Source organism: Rousettus aegyptiacus, unplaced genomic scaffold (assembly GCF_014176215.1).
Source record: "Rousettus aegyptiacus isolate mRouAeg1 unplaced genomic scaffold, mRouAeg1.p scaffold_m13_p_7, whole genome shotgun sequence".
Lineage (NCBI taxonomy): Eukaryota > Metazoa > Chordata > Mammalia > Chiroptera > Pteropodidae > Rousettus > Rousettus aegyptiacus.
In genome coordinates, this window is record NW_023416310.1 from 28,796,946 (window position 1) to 28,815,868 (window position 18,923).

Genomic DNA, 18,923 nt, shown 5'->3' on the forward strand with positions numbered 1-18,923 from the left:
CCCAGGAATACCAGGTTAGTTTAGAATTCAAATAGAATAAAGAAGAAAAACAATATGATTACCTCGATAGAGGTAGAAAAAGCATTTGACAAATGTTAACACTCATTTGTGATTAAAAAAATAAAAAACTCTCAGGAAACTCAAAATAGAAAAAAAAAAAAATCAACCTGAAAAGGGTATCCACAATAAAGCCTGCAGCTAACATAATATTTAATAGTAACAATTGAATGTTTTCTTCTAAGTTCAGGAATAGGGTAAGGGTGTCTACTTTTATCACTTCTGCTCAATATTATACTGGAGATCCTAGTCAATGCAATAAATAAAATTTAAAAGAAAGAAGGAAAATTTTCTTTGAAGATGATATGATTGTGTACATATCAGATCCTAAGGAATCTACAAAATAAAAAAAAAGCTACTAGAACTAATAAATTTAGCAAGGTTGCAAGACATAAAGTCAGTATATAAAAATAAATTGTATTTATATATACTAGTAATAAACTATTGGAAAGTGAATTTACAATAATATTAGATGACATAAAATGTTTATGGTTAAATTTAACAAAATATGTGTAAGAGAGGGTCTTACACATATTTTGAAAATGACAAACATTCTGAGAGAAATTAAAGTGAGATCTAAAGAAATGGAGAGATAGGCCATGACATGAGCCAGAAAATTCAATATTATAAAAATGTCGATTTTCCCTATGTTGATATATAGACTCAATGTTATCCCAATCGAAATCTCAGTAAGCTTTTTTTTTTTGGTATAAATTAACAAGCCTATTCTAAAATTTATATTTAAATACAAAGGACCAAGAAAAACTAAAACAACTTGGGGGAAAACCCACTACACTGGAGAACTTCTACTATTTCATTTCAAGACTACTGTAATCAAGACAGTGTAGTACTAGAACAAAGATAGACAGATAGAGCAACAAAACCATAAAGTTCTGAAATAGACCCGCACACATATATATCAACTGATTTTTGATAGGCATGTTGACCTTTAACAAGCAGATAGCCAGAAATTTCTCCAGCAAAATTAGTTTATTCAGGAACAACACGGAATTGCAATTCTGGACATACAGTCTAATGGTAAATCATAAGAAAGTCCAGAGAAAAAGAAGAAGAACCTCTTTTCTGAATTTGAGGAGGGGCAGTCCATTGAAGGAAACTGGAAATTTGAAGTATAGAGACTTTTTGTTGACTAAGTATGGCAATTGGGCCATAGAGATTCGCGACACTGGGGCACAGACCGCAGGGGTCTGGAGAAGACGGGGTTGGACCCTCTCTTTCAAATAGAGCTGAGAAATTGCGAAGAGCATGAGAAGATTGAGAATGATGGATTCTATTCCCAAAATGGAGAGCTACTGTTTTTGTTGATTGAAACTGTAGATAATATGCTCCAGAGTAGGTAAAATAAATCGAAGTCTTCCATTTAAAAAAACCTTAAATTATGTACTGTACTGAAAGTACATTTTGACAAAGGGAACTCGGGTCTTGAACAAGACTAGTGAAACGATAAAAGGCCATGTATCCCTCTTTGATTTTAAAATTAAATATTTCCTAAAAAATATTCAGTGCAAAGACCCAATGTTTCAATTCATGGTGAAGAGAAATGCTTTTTTTCTTTTTTGCTTCCAATGCAGTAATTTAAAAGGTTCTAATTAGGCTATCTAAATCCTTCAATTCTAGGCATGTGCTTGAAGGAGCTTATGGGTAATATATATAAACACATTTCTATGTTGTGGGTAGCACTTAGCACACTTGGAGAATATTGCAAATTAGGTATGAATGAAAATATGAAAAATGTGAGAGAGAAGAAATGCAAGTATAGATTTCTTCTTTCTCATAAATGGACCCAAAACTATTCAGATTCTAGGTTATTAAAGGTCTATACTTCTGGGGGAAAAAAAAGTGTGGCAATCTCCCATTGGCTCAAATGCTACTGGGCAAAGAAGGAGCTTCTCTTTTTCCTGCGTAGTAGTAATGTAATATCTACTTCTATCCCAGAGAGAAGGTATGTCTCTTCCTGTTGTGGGAAGCAGTGTGGATTTTAAATGAGGTTACTGTTTATTAATTTTAAATGAGTTTACTGCTTATTAATTTTCACAGGTGGCAAAGTAATTCCGTGCAGAAAGGGTCATCTTTTCATCGTATGGTGCTGAAACAACTAGCCAGATATATGGGTTAAAAAACTCCTGACACCTTAACTTCTATGTCATACACAAAAATTAACTTGAAATGGATCATAGATCTAAACTTAAAAGCTAAAACTATAAAAGTTCTAGAAGACAACAGTGAGGAGAAGCCGAGAAGTGGGATGATTTCCACATAAGCAATGATGGGGAGATGTGGAAAAAGACCTTTGTAAGAGAAAAAGAACTGTCTTCTACAGTAGGAAGTGAATAAATATCATGTGGGAGAAATAGCTGAAGAAGTGGTTATCTCTGGAGGAACAGGAATCAAGATGGGGAAGCAAGCTCCCACTTTTTATTTTAAATTTTATGGTATTATTTGCCTTTTATACTATGCACATACATTTCTTTCTTTCTTTTTTGAAGCTTAAAACAACACCCATTTATGATCTCGCAGTTCTGTAGTCAGAAGTCTGGTGGGCTTGGCAAGGAACTCTCCTTCAGATCTGAAAATGTTGAAATCAAGGTGTCATCAGGGCTTTGTTCCTTATTGGAGGCTCTGGAGAAGAAGAATCTGTTAATAAGCTGATTTCGGTTGTTGGTCAAATTCAGATCCTGTGGTTGTAGGGCTGAGGTCCTGGTTCCTTTCTGGCTGTCAGCCTAGATGTACATGCATTTCTAAAAATTACTGTATTATTTTTAATTATAATAGATATTAATAAGCATCTACATATTAATGTACTAAACAGAATACTAAGTGCTTATAATGTAGTGCTTTATATTTTATATAAGAATTTCACATGTAGAAAGATATGAAAAAGGGTTTTCTTATGGTTAAGGGGTTAGAAGCTTTGCTTTTAGAAAGTTAATTTTTAATGGAAGATAAAGTGACACGATAAAAATCACATATATATATTAGGGTGGACCATTTTTAAAACCTAAACCCAAGTAAATAATAGCCCCCACTCTACAGAGAGTACTTCCTATGAAAACAGGTTCTTTAGCATATGAGAAGAATTAATGAACAGGTAGTATGAATATCAAACTGTTAACAATGATTATCTAGGAGACAAAGGGTCTTGTTGGGTAGTAGTCAAGAACTTTCATTCTTCATTCTGTATAAAGTACTTTTACTTTCTACTCATGAAATAATAAACATTTTAAGGACTATTAGCCCATTATAGTAAAGGTTTACACATTACATTTTCCTTTAGCCATCTACAAGAATAACATTCATCCCATTTAAATTTTTATTAAATTTCCACATTCTTCTGTGTCTATCTCTGTCACTATGAAATCTATGTAAAGAAACTGTAATATAGGAGGTTGACTAAGTCATTTTCTTAGATAGAACCCCTAATTGTTTCTTAAGGAACATGATACTAACTTTTCTCCAATACTGTTTATATTTAATGTTATGATTTTGATTTAGAAATATTCCTTAACATTCAAGAGAAAGATCATAACGAAAATCCTTATCCTATCAATTAATGCTTTGCACTACTTATTATATTTTAACTAGTTTCTCTTCTTTCCATCCATTCTTTGGCTTTGGCTTTTTAATTGGGATCTTAATTGATGGGCTGCAAGACTTTGGTCAGAAAAGTTTATAGTTTTTAATCTTGTCATATTTATTAGTCAAATACATATTAAACTTATCAAAATTAAAAAGCAACATCTATAAAATTTGGTGATAATTTTAGGAATATACTTGGTATGTAATCTTACAAAAATATTAAGAAATGTTCTCAAATATAGCACTGAAACTACAAAAGATTCACAATATCATCGCATAAAATAAGAGTAATTTTGAGCAGTGAGTGACAGATGAGTAGGTGTTAAAGAGTTATAAAAATAAATGTCTTGGATGTATACTCAGATACTATGAGTCAGAGCTTAGTGTGGTATTTTGTCATTTAATAATCATGTTACTCAATTCACTTTATTGCAACGAACAATTTAATAAACAGCTTTCAAGTTTATATGAAAATGAAGTTCTTCTTAATTAGGTAACAGATAATGGACCTGGCAATGGAACATCTTGCAGATAAATAACCAGTTAGATCATTCTTGGAAAAAGTATGTGTAGTTTTAGGATGGCTGTGCACAACTTCCTGAAAGCACCCAAAATACAGAAGACATCAACAATCTGGTTGATTACTTGTTCCTGATTTGACAGTATTATTCTTTTCTCTTAAATTGCTGAACAGATCACAAAGTTCCAGAACTAGGTCTAGCAACTCAAATTTACAGATTTAAAGCAGTGATAGGATTTCCTTAAGATGTCAATAAGATAAATTGCTTACTTAACGTCCAGGCAAAATCCAAATTATACAGGGACTTACCATAACAATGTGGCTATTTACAGTAATCAACCCGCAACTGGAGAGTACAGCACACTTAAATGATTGCTCAAGAAAAGCATAATTTTTTACCGGATATATACTTGAAAAAATTAATCAAATTTAGGTAAATCTTAAAATTGCTTTTCCACCTTTCCTCTAATTCTTACTCTAATGGCTTCTTAAGCAGAAAAAAAAGAAGCCTTTTAAAAAGATTATATTACAGCTAAAAATTAGACAATACTGTAAGTTATTAAATGCTTCTAGTTATTACAATTATTTTGACTGTAATAAAAGCGTGGTGTGATTTGAACTCATTGGCACTAAAATAAATTGTCCTTCAGTTCTACTTCCTTATATTTTCGAAACCAGTATTTTTCTCTAATATTAATCAAAACTGGAATAGTCTTAGCTCCCAGCATTTGGCTCAATGGAAACACCTTATATCTTTTGGGGCTAAAAATGCTAATTTTAAAAAGGAGAAAAGAATTATTGAGCATAATTATAAAGAACACAAGAATCTGTCATCCTCTGAAAGCGAGGGGGATTTTCTAGTTTCAAAGGAGTACAATTAAACTGCCAGGTAAAGATCAAAGGTCCCCTTTTTTTTGTGGTTCGACGGTTCTCCGCTTTTCTTTGTTTTCTCTTAACTTCCACGTAACTCTTCCTAGCTGCCTCTTTCCTCCGGGCTCCATTTCTTCAAGGTTTCCGAGTCGTGCTCCCTTCGGTAAAAGAAAGTCTCAGTATTTTCAAACCTTCTCCGTGGCCACCAAAGGGCCCCGCAGGCTGTCACCAGCCCATTGTCCTTCCCGCCCCCAACCGGCCACCGCAGGAAGAAGCACCAGGTGGCCGCTCGGGGCGGGGCGCGCACCTGGGGAGGAGGTAGCGCCCCGGAGGCCGCGCAGGGGTGGGGGAGGGGAACCTGCGCCCTTCCCGCCCTCTCCCCCACCCCCTAACCCTGGGCGGTGACTCATCGCTGAGAACCGGCGGGCAGAGGTGAGCAGCCCCCAGCCGGCGCCGGGAGGCGGGGCCGCCAGGTCCGGCTTGTCCGCTCCGCCCCGCCGCGCGCCCAGAGTGCGCAGTCCTTCGGCGAGCTCGCGTCGTCTGCCTGTCCTCGGAGCATCTTGCCACGGGCCTCTCGACGCGGACTCGCGCGTCCCACGCCTCGCGCCTTCCGGCCCGCCAGCGGGCTCCCGACGCCCCCCTCGTTCCGCGGGCCCTCCCGCGAGCCCCGGCCCGCCTTGCGTCCCCCTCCTCCGCCCGCGCGCAGCATGGCGCCCCCCCAGGTCCTCGCGTTCGGGCTCCTGCTCGCGGCTGCGACGGCGGCGGTGGCCGCGGCTCAGAAAGGTGCAAAACGGAATTGTGGGGTTGGCCATGCCGGGGTGAGGGTTGTGTTGGCCTCCGACGCCGGAGACAGAGATTGGGGGGAAGGGGCGGGCGGCCGCGCTTTCCAACCTGGAGACGGGACGGCGCCGGGGAGGCGGGGGGAAGGCGCGAGTGCCGGAGGCAGCATCCTCGCTTGGCCGCTTTGCACTCCTCTCTAGGGAAATGGCCCGGGTAAGGAGCGGAGGGCCAGACAGTGAACGGAATGGCCACGTCCAGGAAGTCTTCGGTCTCTGAGTGTGCGACGAGGGCCGGAGCGCACTGGGGGTTCCAGAGTGGCCGAAACCAGCTCGCGCTGGGACGGGAGTCTGTGGCGTCGACTTGCTGGCCCGCGCCTCTTGGGGCACCTGCGGCAGGCCGCGGATGTTAGTGTCGGGGCGGCGCTAGTTGGTTGCGGGAGACCGCCGAGGCCCCTACTCACCTGCGCGTGCAAGAAAGCCCTCCTGGACCTTGACTAGAAGGCGTGGGAGTGTTTTCCTTTTTCTAACGATCATATAAGTAATGCCAAATTTATTGCCAGGGGAACCCAGAAACATCGATAACCGGAAAGGGGAAAAAACCCAAAATCCGGCCACTTCGAGAGAATCTTATAATTAATTATACTTGGATATGTTTTTCTTTTAGATATAGATACTGCTCTGAACATTATCCTACGCTTAAGCATATAGTTTTATATTTTGATCCCCCCCCCACCACATCATATCCAGAGTTTTTCCACTTTCTTTAGTCTCGAAAAACAATTTAAATGGTGTCAGAACAAATCTATAAATCAGAAAGTCACACCATTATGCAAGTGTCAGACGTGTAGTTCGATTCCAGTTTTTCTTACTGTGATACACATCTTGGTTGCTAGTGCAATTTGTAAGATGGTGGCTAGAGGTGACATGACAATAGGCGAAAGATTTTTGGAAAGGCTATTATACCCTCACCAGCAGGGCAGGGCCTAATTCATTACACTTTTTAAATAATGCTGTTTAATCCAGTCGTGATTTTCTAGCTTCTGTCTGGGGATAAATACTTAAATGGCTTTAAAGTGATGATAGGTGCTATAGACCTGTGTTCAGAAAGTCTTAACTTGATTGGTCTGTTAAATTTCACATAGGGCATGAAAAAGGTGCTTTGAGCAAGTTTAGTATAGTGCTGCATAAGATTTGAACTTTTTGAGGACAGTCACTGTACTTCCCCTTTTGTGACTCTAGTATCGAGTTCAGTGCTGGTCAGATTATATAGGTGGTTCATATTGATTATAATTTAAACAGGGAAAAATTAAAGCCAACTTGGTACATGAGGGATCAATATTAAAATTCTTTGGTTATACTTGATTTTAATGATTGGACTCTCAGCTCTACAAATAAAAGGAATTAGGAGGGCTTGCCAATTTGAAGTTAAAGTAAACGTGAGATAGTAAAGGGTGTAACTGTTAAATTGACATCAATATTCAGGATGGGCAGCTTAGTATTGCTTTCAAAATTGAGTACCAGAGTTTATTTAGTTTAGTTAGGAAACCCACATACAGAGTGTGCCCCAAAATTCACTTGAAAGTATAATTTTTCTAAGATGCAGTATAGTCCAAGGGTTGAATATGTTCCCATTGAGTCCCAAAGCAAGCATCTCTTATTAAGAAAATGGGGGGCAGGGTGAGCTATTCACAAATCCTAGAATTGGAATTGTTGCTTTTGGGAAAAGACTGAATGACAGGTTTATCTCAGTAGAACGGAGGAGGGAAGGAGCTGACACTGGGAGTATCATAAAGGCAAAGCTGAATATGATGTTTGGAAGGCTGTATTCTTGGTTTAAAAAATCAAAACAATGCGTGCAAATTAGACTATATTTTCATATAATATATACAAACCGTTTAGTGTCAGCCACTCAAATTATAGCTGAAAAATAAAATATCAGTACCACTTTTTAAGACTTTGTAACTTGGAGTTTATTGTCAGAATATAATTTAGGTGGGAAACCAGAGTTGATAGTTGGACGCACATTTTAAAGAGTTTTTTTTTTTTTTTTTAATTTTCTAGAATGTATCTGTGAAAACTACAAATTGACCACAAACTGCTCTGAGAACATACGTGGTCAATGCCAGTGTACTTCACTTGGTACACGACATTCTGTCATCTGCTCAAAACGTGAGTAGAATATCCTCATTGCCTTTAAACTTTATTTTGACATATTTCTTTAACAGGCATGTTTTGAGTTGGGAAGCCTTTTACCAGTTCAAATCTGAATCATGTTATTTTGTCTAAATTACTGATACATGAAGCTTCTTATCTTTAGAAAGTGACTGTGGAACATAAGCCTACAGTAATCTTTGTCCTTGGGAGTTTGGAATTAACATTTTTTTTCCGTAAGCCTAAAACCGCAGTTATTTTTCAGTTTGACATTAAGCTTTCTTTGCAGTGGCTACCAAATGTTTGGTGATGAAGGCAGAAATGTCTCACTCAAAGTCGGGGAGAAGAACAAAACCTGAAGATGCTATCCAAAATAATGACGGGCTCTACGATCCAGACTGTGATGAGAATGGGCTTTTTAAAGCCAAGCAGTGCAATGGCACCACCACGTGCTGGTGTGTGAACACTGCTGGTGTCAGAAGAACGGATAAAGACACTGAAAAATCCTGCTCTGAACGAGTGAGGACCTAGTGAGTTGGGCTGCCTGTATTGTTTTCATGCTTTTCAGATTCGTTTAAACTTATTTTTGAATATAGAATTTGATTTCATGATTTGGAATTCAAAAGAGAAAAGAGTATACAGTGAAAAGTCTCCATCCCACCTTAATCCCCTACCTACCCAGTTTAGCTCCATAGAACTGATGTCACCAGTTTATTCCTTAACCTTCCAGAGATATTTTATAAATTTACTAGCAATATATTTTTAACTTTTTTCTTATGGTAGCATACTGAACATAATTTACTTTTGTATTTTTACTTAACACTCAATATTTTAAAGTTGGATTAATATGAAATATATATGAATGATTTTAACTGTGTTTACTCACCTGTGTTTTAGAGTGAGATGTGGTTGTTTTAGGGATTATGTAATGAAAAGGAACAGAAACACACTCAAGCTAGCATAAGCAAAAAAGAATTTATTAGGAAGGGCTAGAAACTAGAAAGGTATCAAGACCAAAGCAGGCATGAACCAAGGCAGGCACGCTGTATGCTTCTGTCTTTTGGAGCCTCAAGGTGACTTTTCTCTGTTTCTCTCAGTATCTTTCTGTGTCTTCACTTGAACGTAACCCAGTGTGACCAACTAAGCCTCGACTTCACGTGACCTTGTGTGTTGTGGCCAGAGGCCAGAGGGTCAGTGTTAGAGTGTTCTCTCATGGATGAGTTCTTTATGAAAGATGTATGAGGGCCAGGGAAGAAATGAAAGGCATATCTATTACATAAATCCTTTTTGTTAACTCTACAGTTATTCCACTTGGAAATTTTATTATTAACAGGAAAATAACGTAAAAGTCCGAGTTGTTATAATCACTCACTACTGTCTTTTTACTTTACAGCTGGATTATCATTGAACTAAAACACAAAACAAGAGAAAAACCTTATGATATTCAAAGTTTACAGACGTAAGTGCTATTAAATACATTATATTTGTACAGTTGGTGCTGAACTCTTCCATCCTATACTGTTAGAAAAACTAAAACAGTCTCAGTGCTTTCCATATTTCTGAAAAATAAGACATTATACATAATTTTAACCTTATTTTGAAATAGAATTGTGAGAGTAATACAGATTTTTGTAATATTTTTTACTTGGATTCACAAATGAACATTTGCCACATTTTCATTTTTTTATGTGTATATATGTATGCATATGTGTGTTTACTTTCTGTATTTATCTGAGCATGTATAAATATTTTTTTCCAAAACTATTTGAGAGTAAGTTGTAAACACCATGCTCCTTTACCCCTAAATATTTCAGTGTATCTTTTCGTAGAAACAAAAGGCATTTTTTTACATAACCACTATTCAGTTATCAAATTCAGGAAATTTAATGTTACACCATATTGTGCCAGTTTTCCCGATATTACCCTTTGTAACATTTTTTATCGTCTGATCCAGGACCCAGTCTGAGATCACACATTGCGTTTAGTTATAATCGTTTAGTCTCTTTTAATACAGAACAGTTTTGGTCTTTGTCTTTCATGACATTGATATTTTTGAAAAGAATGAACAAGTTGTTTTAGAGAATGTCCATCAAATTTGGATTTGACTGATTCCTCATAATTAAGTACAGGTTATACACTTTTGACAGAGAAACTATTTAAGTGATGTTATGTGCTCCTAAGTACTTCATATCAGGAGGTACGTGATGTCAGCTTGTCCCTTTATTAGTGTTAACTGTGGTTAAGGTGGTGCCTGCCAGGTTTCTCCACTATTTGGTTACCATTTCCTCTTTTTAATTAATAAATATAATCAGTAGGCAGATACTTGATACCCCTATTTTTAATCAAAGTGGAACTCAATAGTTTAACATCAATAGATGATTCTAGCCCAAGTCAATTATTATGATAGTTGAAAAATGGCCTAAAATTTTCAACAAGTTTAGTTAATGACAATTGTAGACATTGAGCCATCTGCTTAAAGAGTAGTGCTTCTTAATGTTGTGTAGTACAACCACTTATTTAAAAAACACAATTTTTAATTATTTACAGTGCACTCAAGAAGATAATCACAACTCGTTATCAACTGGATGCGAAATATATCACAAATATTCTGGTAAGGGTTTTTTTTTTTTTTTTTTTTTTAAAGTAAATGAGCTTTAGCAGAAAGTTGGAGTAGTATGATTTGAGTCTGATATTTGGTAGTGATTAAACTGCATTTGAGTAATAGTTTCAGCCTTGAGTGCTTAATAAAGCAAATTTCCTTTTTTGTTTTTCTTCCATAGCCTCAGTTTACCCTTAAAGAAAATGTAATAGCTCTTAGTATCCCTAACACATGTCAGTCTTCTCACCCTGGAAAACCTTTCTCGATGATTGCTTTTGGCACATACTTACTTGGGGTGATACTGAGCTCCCATCTTCTCTGGTTTAAGGAGCTAGTCCTTAACCAGTTAGTCCTTCCTTAACTTTTCTAATTCTGGTTGAAAATGCTCAAATAGTGTGATGGAACTCTTTTAAGGCAGTATGAATTTATTCTTAAATTCTTCTAGATTAAAATTGTTGTAATTTTTAAAAAGACTTTTTGGAAAGAATATGCTTATTTGCTTCCAAAAAGCAGAACATGATAAATGTGTGCTACATTTTGGATTGAATTTATTCAGCATTTTAGTTTTAAAGTAGTTCTAACCAAATACAGTGCTTTACTATCTTGTTTTAAAATCTTTTCAAGAATATAAAATTCCCTTGAAAAGAAAATATGCATTGTAATTTCCTTTATTTGCATTTCCATCTTATTTCCCTTGGATCAATTTACAGACCTCTCAAAGATTTTGTAATTAGTAAGATAAACTCAATTATCTACTAATGGAAAGGAACACTGACACATGTAGGTTAGAGAAAAACACTGAATGTTCTGATTATTGAACAATGATATTTTCTTATGATTTTGGTTATATTACAATTAATAAATGTATTTTTCAATTCCTTCCCACCCCCTTCCCCAGTATGAGAATGATCTTATCACTATTGATCTGGTGCAGAATTCTTCTCAGAAAGCTCAGAATGATGTGGATATAGCTGATGTGGCTTATTATTTTGAAAAAGATGTGAGTATAATCTACCTTATTTTATTCCTTTGTTTAGAAATGTAATATCTATCATGCCTCAGTGGATTCAAGACCTTTCATCATCTGTTTCTCCACTTACAGATCAACCATATCTCTAACTATTCTCCAAGTGGTACTTATGATGCAGTTAATTTTGTCTTTCCTGTCACTCCATGTACCTTTCTTATACACCTTTCTTACTCATTTGTATATTTATGCCTTTTTATCACATTGTTTTGCCTAAAATATCTTCTCATAATTCTTACCTATTAACTTACTGGTAGTTACTTAGTTTGTGTGTATAGCTTTTCCCTATTATTTCCGTGAGTAAGCAGCTATGTGAGAAATGTTTTCTAACTGTTGCGATGAAATAATTTGTTTATGCTTTAATATATTATTGGGGGAGGGCGGCAGATAGAAGAAAGAAGATAAAATAAGATTGGCCATGTATTTATAATGGTTGAATCTGGTTATAGGTACATGGGACTTCATTATAGTATTCTTTCTGCTTTTGTGTGTTTGGAAATTTCCCATAGGAAAGTTTTTTTTCAAGTTTCAAAGTAAGAGATTGTTACTGAAACCATGAAGATTCTTGGCAACAGTTCTTTTGGTTTATAATTGGCGTGTAATTCCATGTGGCCAGGTTTTCTTAAATATTTTAAATTGCTTTTCTCCTCATTATAGGTTAAAGATGAATCTTTGTTCCAGTCTAAGAGAATGGATCTGAGAGTAGATGGGGAACAGCTGGATCTGGATCCTAGTCGAACTGCAATTTATTATGTTGATGAAAAACCACCTGAATTTTCAATGCAAGGTCTCAAAGCTGGTATTATTGCTGTCATTGTGGTTGTGACAATAGCAGTTATTGCTGGAATCATTGTGCTGGTGCGTATAGAACAAGTAAAATTTCATTTAAGGGCATATTCTTTCAAGAAAAGGTGACAATATGAAAAAGCTACATCCATGTTCCAAAACATTAGTGAAACAAAAATCTCCATCTTTTTATAATTCTCTATAGTGAGTGAATTGGCCCCTTTTTATAAAACACTCACCTTATGATGCAAAGAAGGATACTAATTTGAGAAAAGCTTGCAGCTGAGCATCTCACAGGTCAGTTATGTTGTCATCAATCTGAATTGAAATAACAACACAAATTAAGGTTAGGATAGAAAGGAGTTAGAAGTGATAAATATGAAGCAACGATTCTAAATGCAAGATTAGCATTTAGCTTCACTTCAGAGGAAGAATGTACCACCTGAATAAGCAGGGTTTATTCTAGAAATACAAGAATGCTTTATCAAAAAATCTTAACAAACATAATAGAATACAGAAATAGATTTGAGGATATATGGGAACTTATATTTTCAGGTCACTGGAATTATCACACTTGCTATCCATCTGGAAGAAAACAAAATCCTGTTTCATCCTACCAGGGCTGACCATATTATCCAGCCATGTGTGGATGGCACATCCTGGGGCACAGGAATGTGAAAGGAATTAGGCAGTGCATCCATGTTGTACAAAATCCAGATGAATTGTTGTTAAAAATGTTTTTAAGTGTTAAAAAAGTTTTTAAAATTTCAAAATTAATTTAGGAAATATTTATATAACCTTGTGGTAAAGGAAGCCCACTAAAGCAAGAAATCTTTAATTCGTGAAGGAAAAGATATATATTTGACATCATTGAAATGAAATGTTTTGTACAGTAAGATACACTATAAGGTTAAAAAAAAAACCATTGATAGGCTGGGGGAAAATATTCATGTAAAACAAAAAAAAGTATTAAGCATAATATGTAAAGAATTCTTAATGAGGAAACTAAAGAAAGGATGTCAACTGGTATGGATAGATGATTTACAGAAGAGGAATTCCAGATGGCAAATTAATATGTGAAAGATTAATCATAGAAATCTAATCGTCCTGTATTAATGAAAGCACAGGTACATAAAGAAGCATGGTGAAGGTTACGTATTCCAGTTTTGCTGGTAAGGGTGAATCTGGAAACAACCTGAGCGTACATCAGTAGGAGAGTAGATGAGTAGATTGTGGTATATCTGGGCTGTAGAATAAAGTGGCTATTAAAAAGGATAAGTTCAATCCATAGCTTTTGATCTGATAATTTTCTATGATGATGCCAGTTGTGCAATAATATCGCATAATGTATGTTTATACATGTTTGTATTAGGATGGAACGAGGTAGAAGACTGCAAACCAGGCAGTTAAATTTCATTAAAGACGATTCATGGTTTATGCATTTTTTTGGTTCATTTCACTGGTTGCTGTCAATTTTTTTTTTTTACTTCAGTAGTGAATGTTAATTTAAGAAACAATGTCTATAGATAGTTTTTTAAGTTAAATTTGTTCAGATAGGAATTATGTCCATTAAAAGCATATATGTCAATTCAGACCAACTTTTTGTTTGGGTGGCAATCCTAAAATAGTAATTATTTTTCATCCATCCAGGTTATTTCCAGAAAGAACAGAACGGCGAAGTATGAGAAAGCTGAGGTAAACAGATTATTTAGTACAAAGGCCCTTGTTTAATCTCTTACTCCTAATAATCAGTGTACCTTCCTAGACACTGATAGGTCTCGGTTATACTGGGGTCCATTTATAGTATGGGTCTTAGGGACAATCTTACAATTAATTTTATTTAATGTTTAGTGGAATCTTTTAGAGGCATACTCTAGTGGATCCACATTAGCAAAACTCAGTGTTACTAATGACCTGACATTTTGTCAGTGAAATAACAGTCATCAAAAATGGACTTATCTGTGTCCTAGTAAATCTATTGTATACTAACTAGTTATGTACACTAGTGTGAAATCAGTGAGATTGCTAGTGTGTTTCAGTCACTTGGAATTTGATATGAACACTTGTCCCTGAACCCTATCAATAACATTTTCAGTATACCTACCACTTTTTGTACATTTGTGTGTTTATAACTGTATATGTGCTGTTTACTTGTATTATACCAAATAACAGAAATATAAAACTATTGAAAAAAATCTAATGGAACTAGAAAATCCTAACATTATCTTCCTATATTATAGTCAGTCATCTAGCTTACATGATTTGGTGACCACAGGTTTAGGGAACTGTCCCTGAACTGAATCATAACAGAAAGTCAGAATGACAATATAGTGTTGTGATTTAAGAGCATTGTAGAGCTGAGTTTTGACCACTTATTTGCTGGCCAAGTCATTTAACTTCTTTAAGCCTCCATGTTTCTTTACCTGTAAAGTGGGGATAGTAGTACAGACCTGTTGTGAGGAATAAACAAAGTAATCTGTGTAAAGTGTTGGTCCCATGCTTGCCATAGAGCAAAATGTCTGCTAACTGGTAGTTGTCACCATGTCTCAGTTCTGCCTATAACTAATTGTATGACCCGGAACTACTCACTTAATTCTGAACTTCAATTGCCTCACCTATATAAAGTATAAGATTGAGAGTAGAAAATGAATTGGTTCTTCTTAGATGTAAAAATGGTATACATTTAATAAAAATCTTATCCATTCTTAAAGATCTAACTTACCTGCTGCCTTCCCCTTGTCACATTATCCTACCTCTAAATAGCAATTTGGATCATCCATTCAATGTGTGCTTCCTTGTGATACGGCTTTTTAAAAAAATTTAAATAGTTATGAATATGGAAGAGAGTCATTTTGCTTTCCTCTTTATTTTTTGACTTCAGAATGAACAAAAAATTGGAAAATTATTAATTTTTTTTTTCTTTTTTTTCTATTTCAGATAAAGGAGATGGGTGAGATGCATAGGGAACTCAGTGGATAAATACTGTAATTTGAAAAGTAACTACAAGGAGGGAAATTAACAAATGGACTCAGATTACAAATATATGAGCGTGAGACATCTTTGAGGACTACTTTTGTTAACATATATTTGTAATGGTGATACCTATAGTCAGAATATAAGTAGCTTGAAATTGACTTTACCAATCTTAAAATTTGACCACAAATGTCATATATATGGAGATCTGATATCCCAGAATCTTTTAGTCCCAGAACTTTGCATAGTTAAAATTATTTATACATGACACTGAAGAGTCCATTAAATACGCTTCCACAGTATGTTTCGAATGACTACTATTTCATCCATTAGTGATTAAAACCTGCCTTCCTATTTACTTTAAGTCTTGTACATATACACCTTTTTTATGAACTATAAAATAAAACATTTTTAAAGTTTCCTAATCTCGTTTGAACTATATTGAATCAAATTTCCTAATTATATACATAATATGTAAGAAATGCTTTGAACGCTAACTCCAAATTAATTTTGCATGAGTACTTCTAATTGTGTATATTCAATATAATATGTATAACATGTAACTTCTACACAGAAAAATATGTTTTATTCTGAATGAATCTGAGATTCTGTTTTAGACAGATTGGCATTTTGGCAGACCCTAACACCTTGAGGCAGTTGTAGAAAATGTTGCGAACCATGAATTCTATGGTTGATTGGGTTAGAAGCAAATTTCTAACATCTTATAAAATGAATAATTATAGTATGAATACATTCTATATGAAGTTAAAGAAATATTTTCCTTTTGATAGGAAATTTAAAAAACTGAAAAGAACAACATTAAAAAATATGTAAAAAGTAGATTTAAACATGACTTTTATTCGCTCTATAGTAGACAGAATTCTAGAATGGACCCCAAGATTTTATACTCCTGAACCTCCCCTAGAGTATTTGCAGGGACTGTGAATACGATGGGCTGCCAAAATAAATTCCATTATGTGGCAAAGGTGAAGGGATTTTGCAGATGAAATTAAGAACCCTAATCTGTGGACAAAAGGGAGATTACTGTGCATGGACTTGACCTAATCAGGTGAGTTTTAAGAGTGTCTAAGAGAAAAGAAGTAGGAACAGCAGAAGCTCTCTGTTAGCCTTAAAGCAAATTCCTGTTGTGGACTGGGTTTCCTGTTAGAAGACAGCAGGCCTTCCAACTCTAGATGCTGAGGGCCTCGGTCTCAGATCCCCAGAAACTGAATTCTGCCAACAGCCAGTGAGCTTGGACGAGGACCCCAGTTCCAGATGACATCAAGCCATGGCGGACATCTTTACCAGTGTTGAGATCCCGAGTAAAAGACCCAGTTATGTATGCTATGCTTGGACTCCTAACCCTTGGAAACTGAGATATTAAATGTTTATTGTCTTAAGATGCAAAATTTGTGGTAATTTACACAGTGATAGAAACTACTATAGCCAGTAGAAAGTAATGAGAACTTTAAAGATAATAGGAATAGGTATTAATATGCACATAAATATTAATAAAAATTGTGTGCCTTTTCTCCTGTTAATCTGTCTTGTCAATTTAATTCACAAGCTCCTAGTCATTGAATCTAAGAAGATAAAGTTTTTTTCCTCCCTAACAACAGTTTCAGTAGATATAATCTCACAATTCTTTCCCATCATCTTAAAACATGTCCTGCCCCTACCACCTCTTTAAAGATCCCCACTGACTTATGCCTCTAAACTGCACAAATATTCTACAGGGGGGTGTTTAGCTCATAACCTGAAAGGGATTTTTTTCAACCTTGTTCATCTTTTAAAGTCCAGAATAAAATCCACTGCCCTCACCAAGATTAATAAAATCCCCCTCCTATAAGACCCTCATACCCCACTCTGTAAGCTCTTAAATTGCCTTGAGAAGCTTATGTGTTGACATTTTCTATAGCCCTTCAAATTACTTTATCCTATAGGATACGTGTCTGGGTGCTAGACAGATCTGAATCTTCAGACAGATCAGGGCAAGTATGGGAATTCTATTTTTAGAATTAATAGACTGAATTGATAGGGGGGGAAAAAAGTCTGGCTGGGGTTAGTGATGATAAACAGTATTAAGGGTGTTTACAAAAGGTTAAACAATACTTTGAAAGCTATTAACTCATTTGATCCCCACATGAACCGCAGAAGTAGATATTCTAATTACCATGCTGTCTCCTTCAGAACTTAAATTTAGAATATGAAATAGGGGAGAGACAGAATGACACTGAAGATCAGGTTATAATATAGAAGTGGTTATTGTGATGTACAGCTCATTCATTTACATACATTTCTTGCACACCTAATATGTGCCAGGCCCTATGGCACACAGATGGTTATGCATATAGAATCTGAAACAAGACTGAACTCTAGCTCTCATTAGCTCTGTGATATAAGGCAAGTCACTTCACACCTTCAAGTTTTAGTTTCCTTATTGTAAAATAATAGTTCCTAATTAGAGTTGCAAAGATTAAAACAGTAAATCTGTGAAAATAATGAAAACACCCAGGAGTCTAAATGCTGATGAACATTAGTCATTATTATTAACTAAATATACCCATCCCTGTCCTTTACAAGTGTTTAGTAAGGGAGACTGGTGAACATTTCTAAAACAACGCAGCAAATATGATAGTGATGTGAATAAGATTGTACCCCAGAAGATAATGCAACTAATTATACCTGGGGAGACTGGGCAGGTTTCTCTGAGACCTTTGAGCTGAGGACTGAAGGATGGCTGGGAGTTCGCTACACAAAGGGCCTGGAGAGCCAGGAAGGGCCATTCCAGAGCAGAGGGACAAGTTTGAGTCACACATGTTGAGAGGGAAGAGGAAGTTTATTGCCTTTGATCATAGAGTTTGGATAAGAGGAGGGAACACTGTAGGAGTGCTGATGTAGATGTTGCTGAAAAGGTAGTCAGATAATTTCAAACTTTTTCTGCTTTAGAAGGGATTTGAATTTTAACCTGTAGGCCAATGATTTCTAAACAGCGAATTATGAGGCACACTTAGGAAGCTTTTTAAAAGATCTCAAGACTCCACCTTCAGAAGTTCCAACCCATTGTATGTGCATAGGACCCAGAATTAGTTTGAAAAGCCCCGGGGTTATTCTGCTTGCTGAATCAGGGTTTGGGGCCGCTTCCAAGGGTGAAGGGTGAATCAAAGAGGAAAGTGCAATACTTTCTAAGGCAGGTAACTGCAGGACCTCTTTCAGGTCTTTGCTTAACATTTTTGAAAAGTTTCAACCCCTCTTCCCTTTTCCTATCTTTTTTGTTTGTTTGTTTTACCTAAACGCTTATCATTCTAACATACCATTTAGTTTACTTACTATATTATCCGAACTCAGTTATTAGAATGTAAGATGAACAAACGCAGTGGTTTTTCTTTTCAGTAGTGACCCTTAGATCCTAAAAGAGTCTGGCATATAGCAAGCCATATATGTATTTTCGAATGAATGAATCAATCAAGAAGTGAACTAAATGAGAGATAATTTATATAGTACAGAGCAGTAAGGAGATTGTGGAGAAAAAACCTGCAACCTTGATGTTGGCAGTTTGCTTAA

The 18,923-nt window shown here is 36.0% G+C and overlaps 1 protein-coding gene across 1 annotated transcript; it reads left to right on the forward strand.

Moving 5' to 3' along the window:
• The first annotated feature begins 5,549 nt into the window (after positions 1–5,549).
• Positions 5,550–16,759, forward strand: EPCAM (epithelial cell adhesion molecule). The gene is made up of 9 exons (XM_016142182.2): positions 5,550–5,827; positions 7,885–7,992; positions 8,264–8,504; positions 9,368–9,433; positions 10,522–10,585; positions 11,472–11,573; positions 12,258–12,458; positions 14,037–14,081; positions 15,324–16,759. The coding sequence occupies exons 1-9, from the start codon at positions 5,752–5,754 to the stop codon at positions 15,363–15,365; spliced, it is 945 nt and encodes a 314-aa protein (XP_015997668.2). The 5' UTR covers positions 5,550–5,751; the 3' UTR covers positions 15,366–16,759.
• The last annotated feature ends 2,164 nt before the right edge of the window (positions 16,760–18,923 follow it).

Coding starts and splice junctions, on each gene's coding strand:
- EPCAM (XM_016142182.2), top strand. CDS start 5,752: ATGGCGCCCCCCCAGGTCCTCGCGTTCGGGCTCCTGCTCGCGGCTGCG. Junction 8,505..9,367: donor TCTGAACGAGTGAGGACCTA/GTGAGTTGGGCT, acceptor TTTACTTTACAG/CTGGATTATCATTGAACTAA. Junction 11,574..12,257: donor CTTATTATTTTGAAAAAGAT/GTGAGTATAATC, acceptor TCCTCATTATAG/GTTAAAGATGAATCTTTGTT.